Source organism: Magallana gigas, chromosome 7 (assembly GCF_963853765.1).
Source record: "Magallana gigas chromosome 7, xbMagGiga1.1, whole genome shotgun sequence".
Taxonomy (NCBI): Eukaryota; Metazoa; Mollusca; class Bivalvia; order Ostreida; family Ostreidae; genus Magallana; species Magallana gigas.
The window spans coordinates 32470466-32485273 of NC_088859.1; the positions used below are offsets into that span (position 1 = coordinate 32470466).

General features: G+C 32.9%; 1 protein-coding gene across 1 annotated transcript; it reads right to left on the reverse strand.

Annotated features, from left to right (window-relative positions):
* Nucleotides 1-1188: 1188 nt before the first annotated feature.
* LOC105341848 (beta-1,4-galactosyltransferase 4-like) lies at nt 1189-12999 on the reverse strand. Its single transcript, XM_066066746.1, has 8 exons — nt 12847-12999; nt 9443-9610; nt 9093-9170; nt 8569-8798; nt 5814-6004; nt 5565-5687; nt 2511-2606; nt 1189-1730 (listed from the first exon to the last, which is right to left on the reverse strand). The coding sequence occupies exons 1-8, from the start codon at nt 12959-12961 to the stop codon at nt 1607-1609; spliced, it is 1125 nt and encodes a 374-aa protein (XP_065922818.1). The 5' UTR covers nt 12962-12999; the 3' UTR covers nt 1189-1606.
* Nucleotides 13000-14808: the final 1809 nt, after the last annotated feature.

The following is a 14808-nucleotide window of genomic DNA, read 5'->3' on the forward strand; positions in this document are numbered from 1 at the left end:
TGAACACATGTAATGACTATAAAAGTAATATCTAAGTCGAAGTTTAAAAATTCTTGCTTTAGTAATGGCCTCAAATGCCAGTACATAATGAACACAACAACAGGTGTTAAGATTATTACACCATTTCGGAGTAATCAAATTATAACGTAAATTAAAAAAATTCAATGAAGTCATCTTTCCAAAACTTTGCATACATGTAGACATACATTTAATGTCTTATATAAAAGTAAAAAAAGTAGGGGCCATATCTAAAAAAATTGACATATAGCATGAAATAAGCTGGTAATTTTAGGCCATTATTGGAGTTATTTCTTCTTAACTTCTATGAAACATAAGTTAAATATGCCAAATTATGTCGATAAAAATATCAAATTATTGCTCAAATATGTTTTTAGAACATCATGAATATATTGTAATACAAAAACTATTTAGAAGTTTGTTCTGCGCTGTATATTATAAATCTAAAGTAACAGTACCCTAAACTGTTAAGTTATGAAAATTGTTCATTTTCTTCTTGAAAACCTTTCGCCACAAAGTATAGTCCCTTACTGAACCTTGTAAAAAAATGTAATTTTATTTAAACAATTTCATTCAATAAAGTTTATTTGGCATTGTAAAATATAAATATGCTACTAGAATTAATATGGGATGCAGAATTTTCAGACTAGAGGTGATCTAAAATGCAATCTAAATCCTGAGGAGCTAACCTCTTTAAGCTCAAATTTCACAATAATTTTTGTCATTGTTCCAAATAGGAATTTCAGATAAAAGACTATTTTGAAGGGAAAAATAATTGCCCTTCCCCATTCAACTTCCGCGATACATCATCTATCAATATATAGACGTAGAACACAAAATAATTTCCTTGTTAATAAACTGATGTTTAAGGTTTGATGCTTATCCGTCGTGTTAAAAACGTATGAAATAAAAAAAACCGCTAGTGCATATGTATTTGCATCTTTTAAATTAAAGTTGTCAATTATAAAGTATCTGTCCAGTGGTTAACTAGCTCTTCACTCGATCCAAGTTATCAGCGTGTGATGCATGACGAACTTGTTCTGTCAACCTGCGTCCTTGGTTCGATCGTTCTGGAAAGTTCTATCCGGTTTTCTCACCAGCGGTCGTGCATTGCAATAGTCTTGTTCAACCAGACGCTTGGATATCGGTTATATCATTGCCATTGGTTTATTTCAAAGGAATTTTGTGTCAATGGTTATTTGCTAGGCATTCTTCTTCTCTTAAACAAAAATCCTGAGTGTTCTTTATTTAGTCTCATATTCATCAAAAGATCCTATTTCAGTTATATACTATATTATATTAAAATATTACTTTCTTATTTTATTTCTTTCTAATTAATTGTATAAATTTTATTTTTTTCTTTATACAAACTATTCTTCTGTAGGTAGTTGACTTGATATTGTAGTTGGTGTTATTCGACATGATGTTGGAATGATGTTGAAAAACCTTTTCTGACCATTTTTACTAATGATCCAAATTCAGCTTATTTTTGTTTATTTGTATGTTGGTATTGAAAATCTTCCATTGGTTGTCAGGGATAAGATTGGTTCTTTTCGTTTTCACATACACAATATCTTTTGAAATCGTTTTAAACGATTTTCACAATGATATGAATGTAAAGTTTTTTGTAAGTCTTTTGTAGTATTTCATATTTCAGGGAATTCAGTCCGTCTTTCCACATTCGTTCTTTTCCTTTACTTATGATTTCATTCCTGAAATATGAAATTACAGTTACTATTAGTAACTTATATTACTTGTTTATGGCATTGTCCACCACATGTCTCTTTCATCGTCGCTTTTTTACACTAAACGCCGCAAACTTCTTAACAGTTTAAAGCATTTCGCTGAAGAGGTCTCACCTGTGTGAAAGCACATCTTTCGTGTAACTGTTTCTCAGTAGCAATGAAACAATCAAATATTTACGCAGGTTTTTCAAACCAGGGGAGTACTAATATCAAATACACATGTTAATGCATTTTTTACGAACAGAAAATGCAAGTAAATCAAGACATCATTGCACAAAAGCTATGACAACGAAAGGAATACTACACGTTAAGAAAGAGTTCCAGGTGTGCAATTGGCTGTTATGAAGGGTTTATTCACGTGTGCGACGGTGCCGATTTATGAGTGGTGTTCAGCTTTAAGGAGACTCACTACACTTTAAAATAGTTTCTCTAGTAGCAGAATATTACTTATTATGAAAGATATCATGATGCATGAGAATTATATAAGTCAAATAAGCGAAAATGTATGCAACTTTGGATAAAAAAATTACGATTTTCAAAAATTAATTCAGTAAATTTGAACAAAAGCCTTGTTTGGATTCGAACTCGTGATTTGTGGCTCACAAACCTGACAATGAGCTATGATGATAATCAACAAAATCGATTGATACACGCAATTAATCAAACAATTTAAATTGTAATTTTGTGACGTTGTGTCAAAAAAGTATAAGTTATACAATTATGGAAAAATATATTATACAGTCATACCTTTTCGGATTTGCAGCACCAGGTTTGTGTTCAAGAGCAGAATATCGTCCGACACCGCTTATTGATCGATAAACGGACATTTTAGCCCATGCTACTCTGTAAGAAGTACGAATACATTCATTAATGTATTATCATACTAGATCATGAATGATCAAATTAGATATGTTTTGATATGGATATTTGGGAATAAACACCAACTTTGAAATGATGATCCGTTTACGAAATGTTTGTACAAAACACATGCAATGTAGTAACATCAAGTATGTTACAGCGAATTACAGAATACTGATATAATTTTCGTTAGCTTGCTGGATTGTATGGTGTTCCGATGGGGCTACTTCGACCTTCGCAATTTCGCCTTTATGTCGAGGTAAGAGAGTGCGAAGTTGCGAAGGCGAAAGTGCAAAGATGCGACGGCGATGGAGCGAAAGTGCGAAGATACGACGGCGAAGCGCGAAGATGCGAAGGCGAAAGTGTGAAATTGCGATGGCGTAGGAGCGATAGTAGTATCGCTCCTTCGCCATCGCAACTTCGCGCTTTCGCCTTCGCCTTTTTATAATTGTGGAGCTCTCTATCGTTTAAAGACAATTTTAGCTGTATAAAAAGACAACTGAGGCAAACGATGAACTTTTTAGAATTTATTTTCAACAGCCTGCGCAGATCCATAAATTTTTAAAGGGGGGGGGGGGTCCGAGACATATTTTGGAGATTTTATTATATATAATTAATAAAATTAAATTTTGCGGAGGGATGGGATGCGGACCCTCGAGCTCCCCCTTTACTGCATGTGTGAAGTTATTAATATTGAATTTTCCGGGGGGGGGGGGGGGCGGACCCCCTCTCCCACTCTAGATCCATACATGAGCAGGGAGTGTCGCATATTGAAATTAGAATGTTACTGTTTTTGATCCGCGGTAAACAGACAGCTGGTAAGAGACAGAAGTCTGGAAGTGCATATGTATACATTATGGCGGACATTACATTTTATGTGGAGTATTTAATGATTAAGCATAGCCAGCACTGGTAAACATATATGTCACATATGCACATTAAAATATTTATAAACATTCATAGTAAGCACAATGGCCTAGCGCATGCGTACCAATAATATCATGGATTAATCGGAAAACCTTGGCGAGTACGGTGCCTGCATCAAATTCAATGTAATCGACCGAGGCTTTCTGATTGCTATCAAAAAGGCGAAAGTGCGAAGATCCCAAAGCGAGAGTGCGAAGTTGCGAAGGCGAAGGAGTGATAGTAGTATCGATCCTTCGCCATCGCACTTTCGCCATCGCATCTTCGCGCTTCGCCGTCGCATCTTTGCATTTCCGCTCCTTCGCCGTCGCACTCTCGCACTTTCGCCTTAGCAACTTCGCATTCTCGCACCTCGACCTAAAGGCGAAATTGCGAAGGTCGAAGTGGCCCCATCGGAACACCATAGGGTTGCACACAAGGGGATAAAATTTATTCAGCCAAATATTACATTAGGTATAAACGTAGGGCATAAATGTGATTACTTAGCTCTATGTTTATGACATCTTAAAAGTGAGTTATAATTTTCAAATATTTGCATTTTAAAGCTATTACTGTTGGGAAACTGTTTTTTCCTGTTATATCCAATTTTATTGCGATAGTTTGGACTAATAAGGCAATCACAGCACAAAAATACTAGACGTAATGTATATTTTACAATTAAGAATTTGAGAAACCAAAATGTCATAAATGATTGTACAGGAATAATTCCTATTTTTAAATTTATACTATAATACTATGCACTTGTGTGTGTGTTTTTAAATAATGTCCTTTGAATTACATTTCTGAAATATTTTCTAAGTTTTTCTGTGTAGAACTGATTCTCGTGAATTCAGTGCTGCTCGGGTGAGCATTCTTTGAAAAAGGCTATGAATAAAGTATTTATCAATAAGAGAGTGTTCCTGAGGTGTTCTCAATGCAGCATGAATGGGTTGAATGTAAAAATAATCTTCACTTGAGTAACCACATTTCCTTGCTGACCAAATCGAATACCCTTTTGAGCAATCAAACAAGCTAATGAGAACTCTACCTGTATCCCGTATTTGTCGTGAATGTGATTGTATAAGCAGTACGTGTCCTCTGTTATCTATAAGTAGCCTTCGACAATTTTAGAGGATATCTGTTTTATGTGCTAAATATGTTTTGAAAAAATGTGGACATGTAGATAATAAGAATAATAACGAGAAACAATCTTGATGCGAACATCGATGAGGTCTTCCGTCCGATTTGCAGACGGTCAAAATACGACGTTTACTTGCTGTATGCAACGTAGTAGAAATTACTTTAAAAGAATTGATGAACTATCCTAATAAGAATAATTTGGCCATATTCCAAGAATCATACCCCTTGTTACGAAGCATTGCGATTTTTTTTTATCATAACCGTATTCTTCGTTTGACTTAATACTAATCAATACATCACCAAGGTAAAACCGAACCCCTGATGCTAAGCCCAAAACTTACACATTTCCTTTACAAAATGCTTATTAACCGTTACCCAAAAAGACTTTATACATGTAACATTACAAATGAATTTATATCAGTTAACAAAAGTATAGCATTAAGATAACGAAGAAAGATCTATTCATAGTTCTTACAATAATGTTGCAATCTTTTTCTTAAAGTGATAACCAAATGCTCTGTACTTTTTTAGGATGCTGGATGCCTCATCTATAAAAATGCCCAACAGTAGAGATAAAGATTTTTTAAAGTACATTAAGTTTTACAGGGGTTAGAAATCAAGGAATTTTAAATTTTTTATGGTCTTGTTCCACTATCGATCAAAACATCGCAATATGTACCCAGTGGTTGATATCAGACATTAAAAATATTCACAGACGATATGCAAAAATAAACAGCATCGAGTCATTTGAGTGATTCAAAAGAATTAGGCGTAAGAAAGACTTTCTTTATCCATATGAAATGATGTTATATCAGCTTTAGAGATATTTTGACATTTGTACATGTGTTGATTTCCTCTTATGCAGAAGACCATTTTGTAGTGGGAAGTAAGAACATAAACCTGTTATGAAAATCATCATCCTCACCACCCCAACCAAAGAATTCATTTGAAAACCCATTGACAGCTTCATATTGTTCTCGTGTCAAGGCCGAAACACCACCAAAATAGGACGTGTATGGTACCCTGAAGTAGAGTATTGTAAAAACATTAAATATATATATCTGCTTTATTTTTTATTTCATGGTAAAACAAATAGAACTGCAAAAGGTATAAATGTAAATCATTGTGAAAAATCTGTACATGTATTACTTGTATTGCCATTTCTCAGAGGCAACAGCTAAATGTTTTGGTTGGTCAACAGGACAGGTGTAAATGTTGTGATCGTTTTCCGGGAGGAGATCCACATCGTGAAGCACAAAACAATCGTAGTCAGAGTCCTTGAGTGCTTCTTTATATCCAACATTGAACAAAAACCCTCGATTAAATTCCAGACCTTTAGTCTGAAAATAAAAATGTGTACATTTTCTTACTACCCTGTGATCAAATAGTGAGACCTCATGGGCCAACAACATATAAATATCATAGAGATGAAGTGTTGTCAAAGCATCGTATATTACCGATTCATATGATTGGGTTTCGGAGGACTTGCAATTGAATGGTTAAAACTTGGTGGTCTTTCATTAGGCGAAACTTCTCATCATTACGTTATAGAAGAAATATAGCGCCTTGACGTAAGTGAACATTTTAAATTCATCTTTCATATATTATATATTAATAAACTTCATAAGTGTACCTGGTCATTTTGATCTACATTTGGTTTAAGACAGGGACTGCAACAAAGTTTGATTAAATAAGCCTGTTAGAGTAAGCAGCATTTTATTTAGGATACATTACACCACGATAGTAGCTTCATATTAAATTACTAATTTAAAAAGTTTTGTAGAAACGCTTAAGACAAAATTGGGGGAGGGGTATATAAAAAATTTCCTGCGACAATCATCTGGATTGGCCGTAGGAGAGTATGTAGGATGAATTGGAGATGGTAGTCTGAATAATTAGTTCGGTATTCACCAAAATGTATATATTCTTGAACTTCGATATCTCAAACACTAATATCTCGAATACAATGGATGTGTTGAAGTGATTAAGTCCAAACGACTTATTTTAAAAGTATTTTACCTCGATATGATATCTTAAATACTCGGAAATCTCAAAGTTTCTAAACAGTCCAATTACGATCGAGATAATGAAGTTTAACTGTAAATTCACTTTGGCCTTACTTACACATTAACTAATGACTTAACAGGCATACAGCTGACCCACACACCTTTGTGTAGCAAGATATACATTTGGTTTTTACCCCTAAACCGCGTTGATATTTCAGTAACCTTTTAAAATGGTTTTGGCGTGTGCTTCATTACCTGTTCGTACTTCTCATTTTGTCAAAAATGCAAGGTGGCGTTGTCGGGATGTACGTGTAATACAAATTTAAGTCATAAAAATACAACTTCAAATAGTTCTGGTATGTAAGTTATAAACCAGATTAAATGGAAGGCAGGTACATTATGTAGAGGGTAGTCACATATCCATTAGTCCAAGAGGATTATGTAGTTAATTATCGTAAGTATCGATCATCTCATGTGCTAATAGTTATCTTATTTCTTTTGTACCGTAGAATATCACTCTCTCCAAACAAGGAAATGGCATGTTGCCATTACTTAAAGTGTCGTTATTACCAATTGGCATGTTATATAAAAGTGAATATTCTTTCAGAGATTTAGTTCTTCGTGTTATAATGTAAAAGTGTGTAATAAAAGGATAATAATGGCGTCACTCTTTGAACTTCTTTTTTTCAATGTTGCAAAATCACCACTCAGTTACGAGGTCATTCACTTACATATATTATAAACCTTAAATTTATGTGATAAAGAATCTTATTTAACAATATGTCTATCATCTATAATATTTATCATTTATCTATATATCTTAATTAAAATTGAAATTGCAAAGAAAAAGGGTGGATATTTGGAGTGGTGGCATTTATGGGTCAGGAAAGAACACTCCTAAAGTTACATTTAACTACCTTTTTAAGTAACCTTTGTCATTCATTTCAAGTTAAAATGCCTAAATGTTAACTCAAGGGAATTTTAAGCAAAGATTAAAGGGACTTGGACACAATTTGAAATCAAAAATTTTATTTGTTTTTTTTATGTATAAAATGGTGAGCTGGTGCATTTAAAATGATTGACCAAAATATTGATTTTTTAAGTCAAGTTACAAGCGAGATACAGAGGTAAGAATTGATTGTTAAGTAAACAAAGCTCGAGTCTTATACATGTAGTTGTTTACAAAAAATGAAATCTGGAGAATTTCCATTTCTTAGACAAAATGACATGGAAAAAACAATTTAAAATAAGTCAATATCTTCATAAATACTATTATCAACAAAAAAAAGTTACATTTGATTGAAACTTACACCAATACAACAAATATGTAAAAATGAAAATATTCGAGCTTTGTTTACAAAACAAAGATTTACGAACCCTGTTTCTTAGCTTTAACTTTATATTTGACTTTCAAATTTTGATACAACATTATAAACTTAGATATGTATCATTATAAACATTGAAAATGGAAAAATAATATTTGAAAATGTTAAGTCAAATCGTGTCCAAGTCCCTTTAAAATTTGACTGGTCGTTATAAAAACGACAAAAATAAAAAAAATGCTTGATTTAAAATAGTATTGTTCATAGATGCCTATAGCTGAGCTCAATATACCGTTAGAGTTTGTGCAATAATAAAGTTCAAGATGAAGGCGTATTTTAAAATTATTTTGCTTTTCATTAAAGTAATCAAAAGCGGAAAAATCATCCACAATTTGTCAATAAAGGAAGACTTGCCTTAATAGATTTTTTTGTAAAGTTTCACATATTTTTTTTACCTTAAAATATATTAACTAATATATTATTGGTAGTTAGAAAAATAAAATGATCCTAAAAAAGTTAATATTATCTGACTACCAACAATCTAAGGAATAAGATAAAATTGCTAAATATGGTTACCTGTTCCACGACATAGATTCCATATTCGAGATGTTGCTTCATGAGAAAGGCATGCATGTGGTTCAAAAAAATGCCTAAATGAATTTCTCTGTCACGAAATGGAATGAGTATGGCTACTTTCTGTCGAGCTGTACAGTTTTTTGGCTTATATTGGCCGTCCCTCATCGTTTCATATTTCTTTTCAACGGCCTCCATGGTCTGTGGTGTCTTATCGACATTCAGTTTCCCAACTATTTCGTATAATTAGTCAAAATAGGAGGAAACTTTTGCATTCATAAAAGCTACTTAAACATATTGTTTAACTGAAAACAAAACTTCATTTTGTAAGCCTAATATTGCAACAAACTTAAATGCAACTTAATGCGTGATTTCGACTGTCTTTTATGTGTTATTTAATTTTACATCCCAGTTCTAAGCGTATTATAATATTCTCGAATGGTAAATTTGCTGCTTAGAATACAATTTTATTTCTCAACTATGACGTATTCATTTCAGAGCCGATATATACAAGGTAATAGTCATACCTAACCCGGAAGGAATAAGTGGACATTTTTTCGTAAGTGAATCTTCTTCTTTATTTGTGGTTGTTATTGTTTTATCCTCTGCAACAGAACAAATAGAAATATGTTCGTTAAAAAGTTCCTGCTCTCCAGTTAATAATATGTACGTGTATGTGATATATTTGATATAGTTTTCGCAAGATTCATTGCAATATACCAGCTTTATGTCGTTGGACACACAAAATATCTATTACAAAGGATCTAATGTGTATCTATTTCAAGAATAATCTTTTTCTGGTATCATTATAGAATATTGACTGAATATGTCATTGGTTGAAGTTGTGTTTAAGACTTTAATGAATAAGCTAAGTTACTGAAGTATGAAGTTGGCAGAGTATACGTCTTATTTCCAACTTCCGTCTCTACCGACTCTGAATGGGTGAAGTTTTTATTTCTGTCGTCCGTCTTTACATCATGTTTTATATAAGTGGACGTCTTGTGCCTCTTTTCCGCCTTTGAAGACTTTGGATAAACATTGCTGTCTTTGTATTGATAAATGAAAAATATATAAATAAAGCTGACAAAAATTCATAACAGTATTTGGTCGCTATATTAGTTTTGATCGCTCCTTAACTGCCACTGATGTACATACATGTATACTGGTCGCGAAAGTAACGGTCGGTTGCTTTTCGATCGAAGCATTCAGATGGCACGTACTTCTAAATAGCTGAATGCATGATGTAAACAAAAGAGTAATATGTTTAAAAAATATATAGGAAACTACAATAGTAAAAAATGGCTAAATATGGTATATTCCAAGGATATTCGTGTTGTCTTACACATATACCTGTCGAGCTGCCTTACTTTGCTTGTAAATCGAACACGTGTGTTGTTCATATAGAGTGCATAACATCTACTCTATATTGTAGACCCCGGCCGAACTAAATCCAACATCGTAGATTAGTGATGCTAAATACAAAGAGGTAACAACGAAACCAAATTTTATCAGTTTTTATATGTTCGGGTGAATAAAATATCTGAATGCGATGAAGGATGAATTGTGCTCTCAGACTCATGAAGGGAGTATAACGATAGAAATCTACAATTAATATGGCGGCAGTCAGTGATAAAATGGAATATTGCGTATCTTGGAATTCATGTCAGCCTTAAAGCTGACATGAATTCATAAAAGCATTTGGTCGCCATATTAGTTTTGATCGTTCCTCTACTGCCACTGGGGTACATATACCGGTTGAGAAAGTTAAGTTACGGTCGGTTGCTTTCCAAACGAGGCATTCACGTTGCACGGACTTCTAAATGCATGAACTACACATTGTAGTAAATTGTAGTAATAAAGAATAAAGAAAACATCAATCAATGAAATACAAAATATGTTTATTCTTTGAAAGGATGTCCAACGTATCCGTATTATTTAGCACAGACAGTGCTGCCTTACTTCGCATGCATATCGAACACGTGTGTCGTTCATACAGAGTGCATACCGTCTGCAATTTCTTGAAAACCCCGGCGACACTACATCCAAAACAGTAGCTGAATGATAGTAAATCCAAGAAAGTAACAACATTTCCATCCGTTCCTACAAAAACTCCCCGTTTATAAAATCCATGCGATAGCTAACATTGCCCGATCTGCCACAGTGTGTGGTTTGTGCATGTGCGATGTTATAACATACACAGGAAAACGGTCTACAATTATCGTTGGTTCGTCATTTATTGGATATATCTTGCCAGTGAAGTGGTTGTCATATTAATTTTGTCCAAAACGCGTTTTTACAAGTCTTTTTGTCCAAGGTAACGTATTCGGGTGTATGAAATTCCTGAATGCGGTGAAGCATGACGAGTGCTCTCGGCCTTATGTAGGGGGTGTGTAGCAATGAGCAGAACTATAGAAATCAACAACTAATATGGCGATAGTCGGAGATAAAAGGGAAATAATGCGTATTTATGAATTCATGTCAGCTTTAAGATGGGATTATTCGGACAACAGTTGGTAGTTTATCAGGTGTTGATTAGGCCGATATCGACCTCTTTTTCGACCAAATTGTTAGGCTGGCCAAGTTACGATTTTTACGGCGTCGATGGCCGATTTCATAGTTGAGGCAGTCGTTGAATTGTTCGTCAATCAACTCTCGATCATTGTCCGATAATCGGCAAATTGTTTGTTATGTTTGTCGTCGGTCGGTCGACATTTAAGCATTAGACATTTTGTTAAATGTTGGCCGATAGACACCGATTGACGACCGAAAATCGACCGAGGGTCGACTGGTCTATGGGGCGATTTTGACGAATCGACTAATGACGACCGACCATATACGGATTATATTAAACATCTAGTGTGTATTGGTCGATAAGCGGTGGCCAGGCGGACAACATCATGCTTCAGACTTTTTTCGTAAAAAAAATAAAGGAATGCTCACATGGTTACAAATTGATATTCAGCAATATGGAAATTATTTACACAATCGACCGATCGTAAAAATCAAACTGGCTTGACGTTTGATGATCGAGCTACGATTCACCGATTTATGAATATTCAAACTTTAAAAGATATCGGTGTTCCTAGAGATCATAGTGACTGCTTAGTGTCGTCCGGTACCAGTTTCGGGCGATCATGCTTTTGATCCGAAAAATGAAGAAAAATGTGTTAGACCATATGTTTATATGATTATAATTTTTTTCTCGTTCTAATTTTTTGAACATTGGTTAGTTTAAAGGTCGTTGCCATGAAAATAAACTCATCTAAATACGCTTAAATTGTCTTTTTTTTGACAAAGGCGAACCCATTAGAGTCTGTTCAAACAATTTTCAATCATTCAATTAGTGTTATGTCAGGTTCACATATCCTTAAGGTAAAAACATTCATTGTACAATTTTTATCTTAGGGTTTCCTTGTCTACATAACTATGAATTCAGTTTTTCTTTAAGATGTGTGGAAGTAGAATAAGATTTTATTTATTAGAGATTAAATATTAACAATTTTTCGCCTGTCCCTAGTGTCTTTTACTAATTAACAATTTTTAACTGTCATTGAGTTCATGACTTATTAGTCATGGACTAATTGACAATTAAAATTGTTAATTTGAAAAAAAGACACTAGGAACGCTATGAAACAATAGGAATGAAATGTATAATTTATGTCCCCCTTACCCCAAGATGGCATCATAACAAATTTGAATAAAATTTGATGTTTAAGAAATTTAAATTGTTTGATTAATATTGTTAAAACATAAGGCACGACAACGGAAGAGGTCGGCAAAAAGCAATTGCAATAGGTATGTCACCTAAGTGACTCAAGTGACCTACAAAACTAGCAGCAATTCAGACACTTCTATAAAAATTAAGTTTTATTATCATATAAAAATTATGGAATCACAATTTTTGTATTGGTTGACAATGGTTTTCCTGGGAGTTTCTATTTCAGTTGTTGCCCTCTCAAAAAAGCACTGTTTATATAAAGTTTTATTATGTACGGATATTCATAAGCTGTAAGATTAACTAATTTTACAATTCCTCAATTTTTTAAAAAGTGTCTTTTTTTTTTTGATTTAGATTACCCGAAAAGTATATATATATATATATATATATATATATATATATATATATATATATATATATATATATATATATATATATATATATATATGTATAGGTGTGTGTGTTATACAAATTGATGTAATTATGAAGCAAATTTTGTGACGAGGACGGATATAGAGAAAGATAATATAGAATGATTCGAACGCATTCAGCATTATACTTACTGAATGATTGTTGAAAATTGTAGGTGTTTTTTCTATAGTAGAATAGCCATACACAAATAAAAAATATTTGAACAGTAATGAAGGCGCCGAAGGAGAGCTTGGCAAAAGCAGACATGATATTGCAGGTTCACATCACTTATCACCAATGAAGGTATTTTCTGGAAAAAAAACAGAAAGAAATGTTTTTTCTAATTAGCTCAGCAATACAAGGCATCTAATTAAAAGAAGCAAAGAAATGAAGGGAATTTTGAATGAGTTTTTATTGTTTACTTAAATTTTGAATCGTCAAATTCCGTCTGTTACAAAGTTCTAATGATTTAAACACATAAAATATTTATAAAATGAACGGCAGTGGAAAAAATTCGATGTTTTTCTTTTATCATTGAATTAACTCAAAAAAAAAATGATTTTTACCTTTAAGATTCACTAATTTCACAAATGCACTAGTCAATTTACTTTTGCAAGGTTAATTAAAACAAAAACCCCTGAAAATGAATAATTTTTGCAATTTGTATCAGCGCTTAAAAACATACAGATGTAAAAGTAGTATTGGACATCAAACTGAGCTTGACAGCTAATTTTTCTATAGATTCTCATATCCTGATACAAATCACAAAAGTCATTGTTAACAAAGAACTGGGCTGTATTACAGTTTAAATAAATATCTTATTTATATTAAATAAATATCTTTCATATCAAGTCCGGTACAGAATCAAACCTATACCTAGCACATAGCAATAAATCACAATAAGACACTCTTCATCCGCTAAGGGTCCATAAATAATCTGCATGTTAACAATACTTCAATATAAATCTCACCTAAAATAATTTTTAGAATTGTGAAATTGAACACTACTCTGTGTGATCATTACAAAGCACATTTCTTGCATATACATGTACACATCTTCGACCTTTGTACAATATATATCATTTTAAAACGATATCGTATTTTAGCGATATATACAAATGAAACATAATATATGAGCGTTTAAATAAATAACGACTTAGGATTGGAGGTCATCCTCTTGTTAAAAGCAAAAAAGATTTTGCGGCACTATTTACAATCAATCCAAACTGTAAGTCGTTTTGAATCTTTTTGATTTCTAATTTTTGTCTTCAAATATTAATTTTAAAGTTCTTAAATCTTTAAAAAAAAGGATATAAAAGATGATTATTGATTAAACTATTTTTTGGCAAAAATACAAAATGGCTGACGTTTTCTTTATATTGTTAATGTGGCTTGCTATTATATTTGTCTATTCTAAACTCTTAGTTTGTTTTATATTTATAATTGAAAGTGAACTTGCATTGATGTTAGCAAGGAACATTTCTCAATAAATAGTCTATAGACATGTTTATTACCTTACGTGGAATAAATCGAAACAAGATGGCGATAAATGCGTCCTTATTCCAATATCGAGAATACATAGAAACAAATGCAAATCACACGAATGGGCAAACAAGTTGTATTTCTCTAAACATTTTACTTCATGAATCAAATAACACTTTACTGATTCATGATACAAGCTCACTGTGTATGTATATAACTTTGCTAGTCATTCTTTAAAAATAAATTTCGTTGTTTTAAAACTATATACAAATGATATTGCTACAAGCATATTCATAAAAACCAGCGTATCTGTCGCAAATATCAAAACAAATCTCACCTTTGATTTCCTGATGGGTCTTTATAGACACAAGACTTTAGCCCGTGCGTGCTCGGGTTAACATTGCATATCGGACATTTACGAAATAGGTACATCGACACACCTTATTATTGACATTTACATAACAAAGATATACGCCTACAATATTGATATTATTTTCACTACACTTTCCTTAGTTTGGATAATCTAACTGTGTCTCGGGAAAGGTCCTCACTACAGTTAGAATGCCTCACTTATACCCGTAATGTAGCAGAAAATTGCAGAATCGCTCCGGAACGATTTTGGAGAAAGTAAA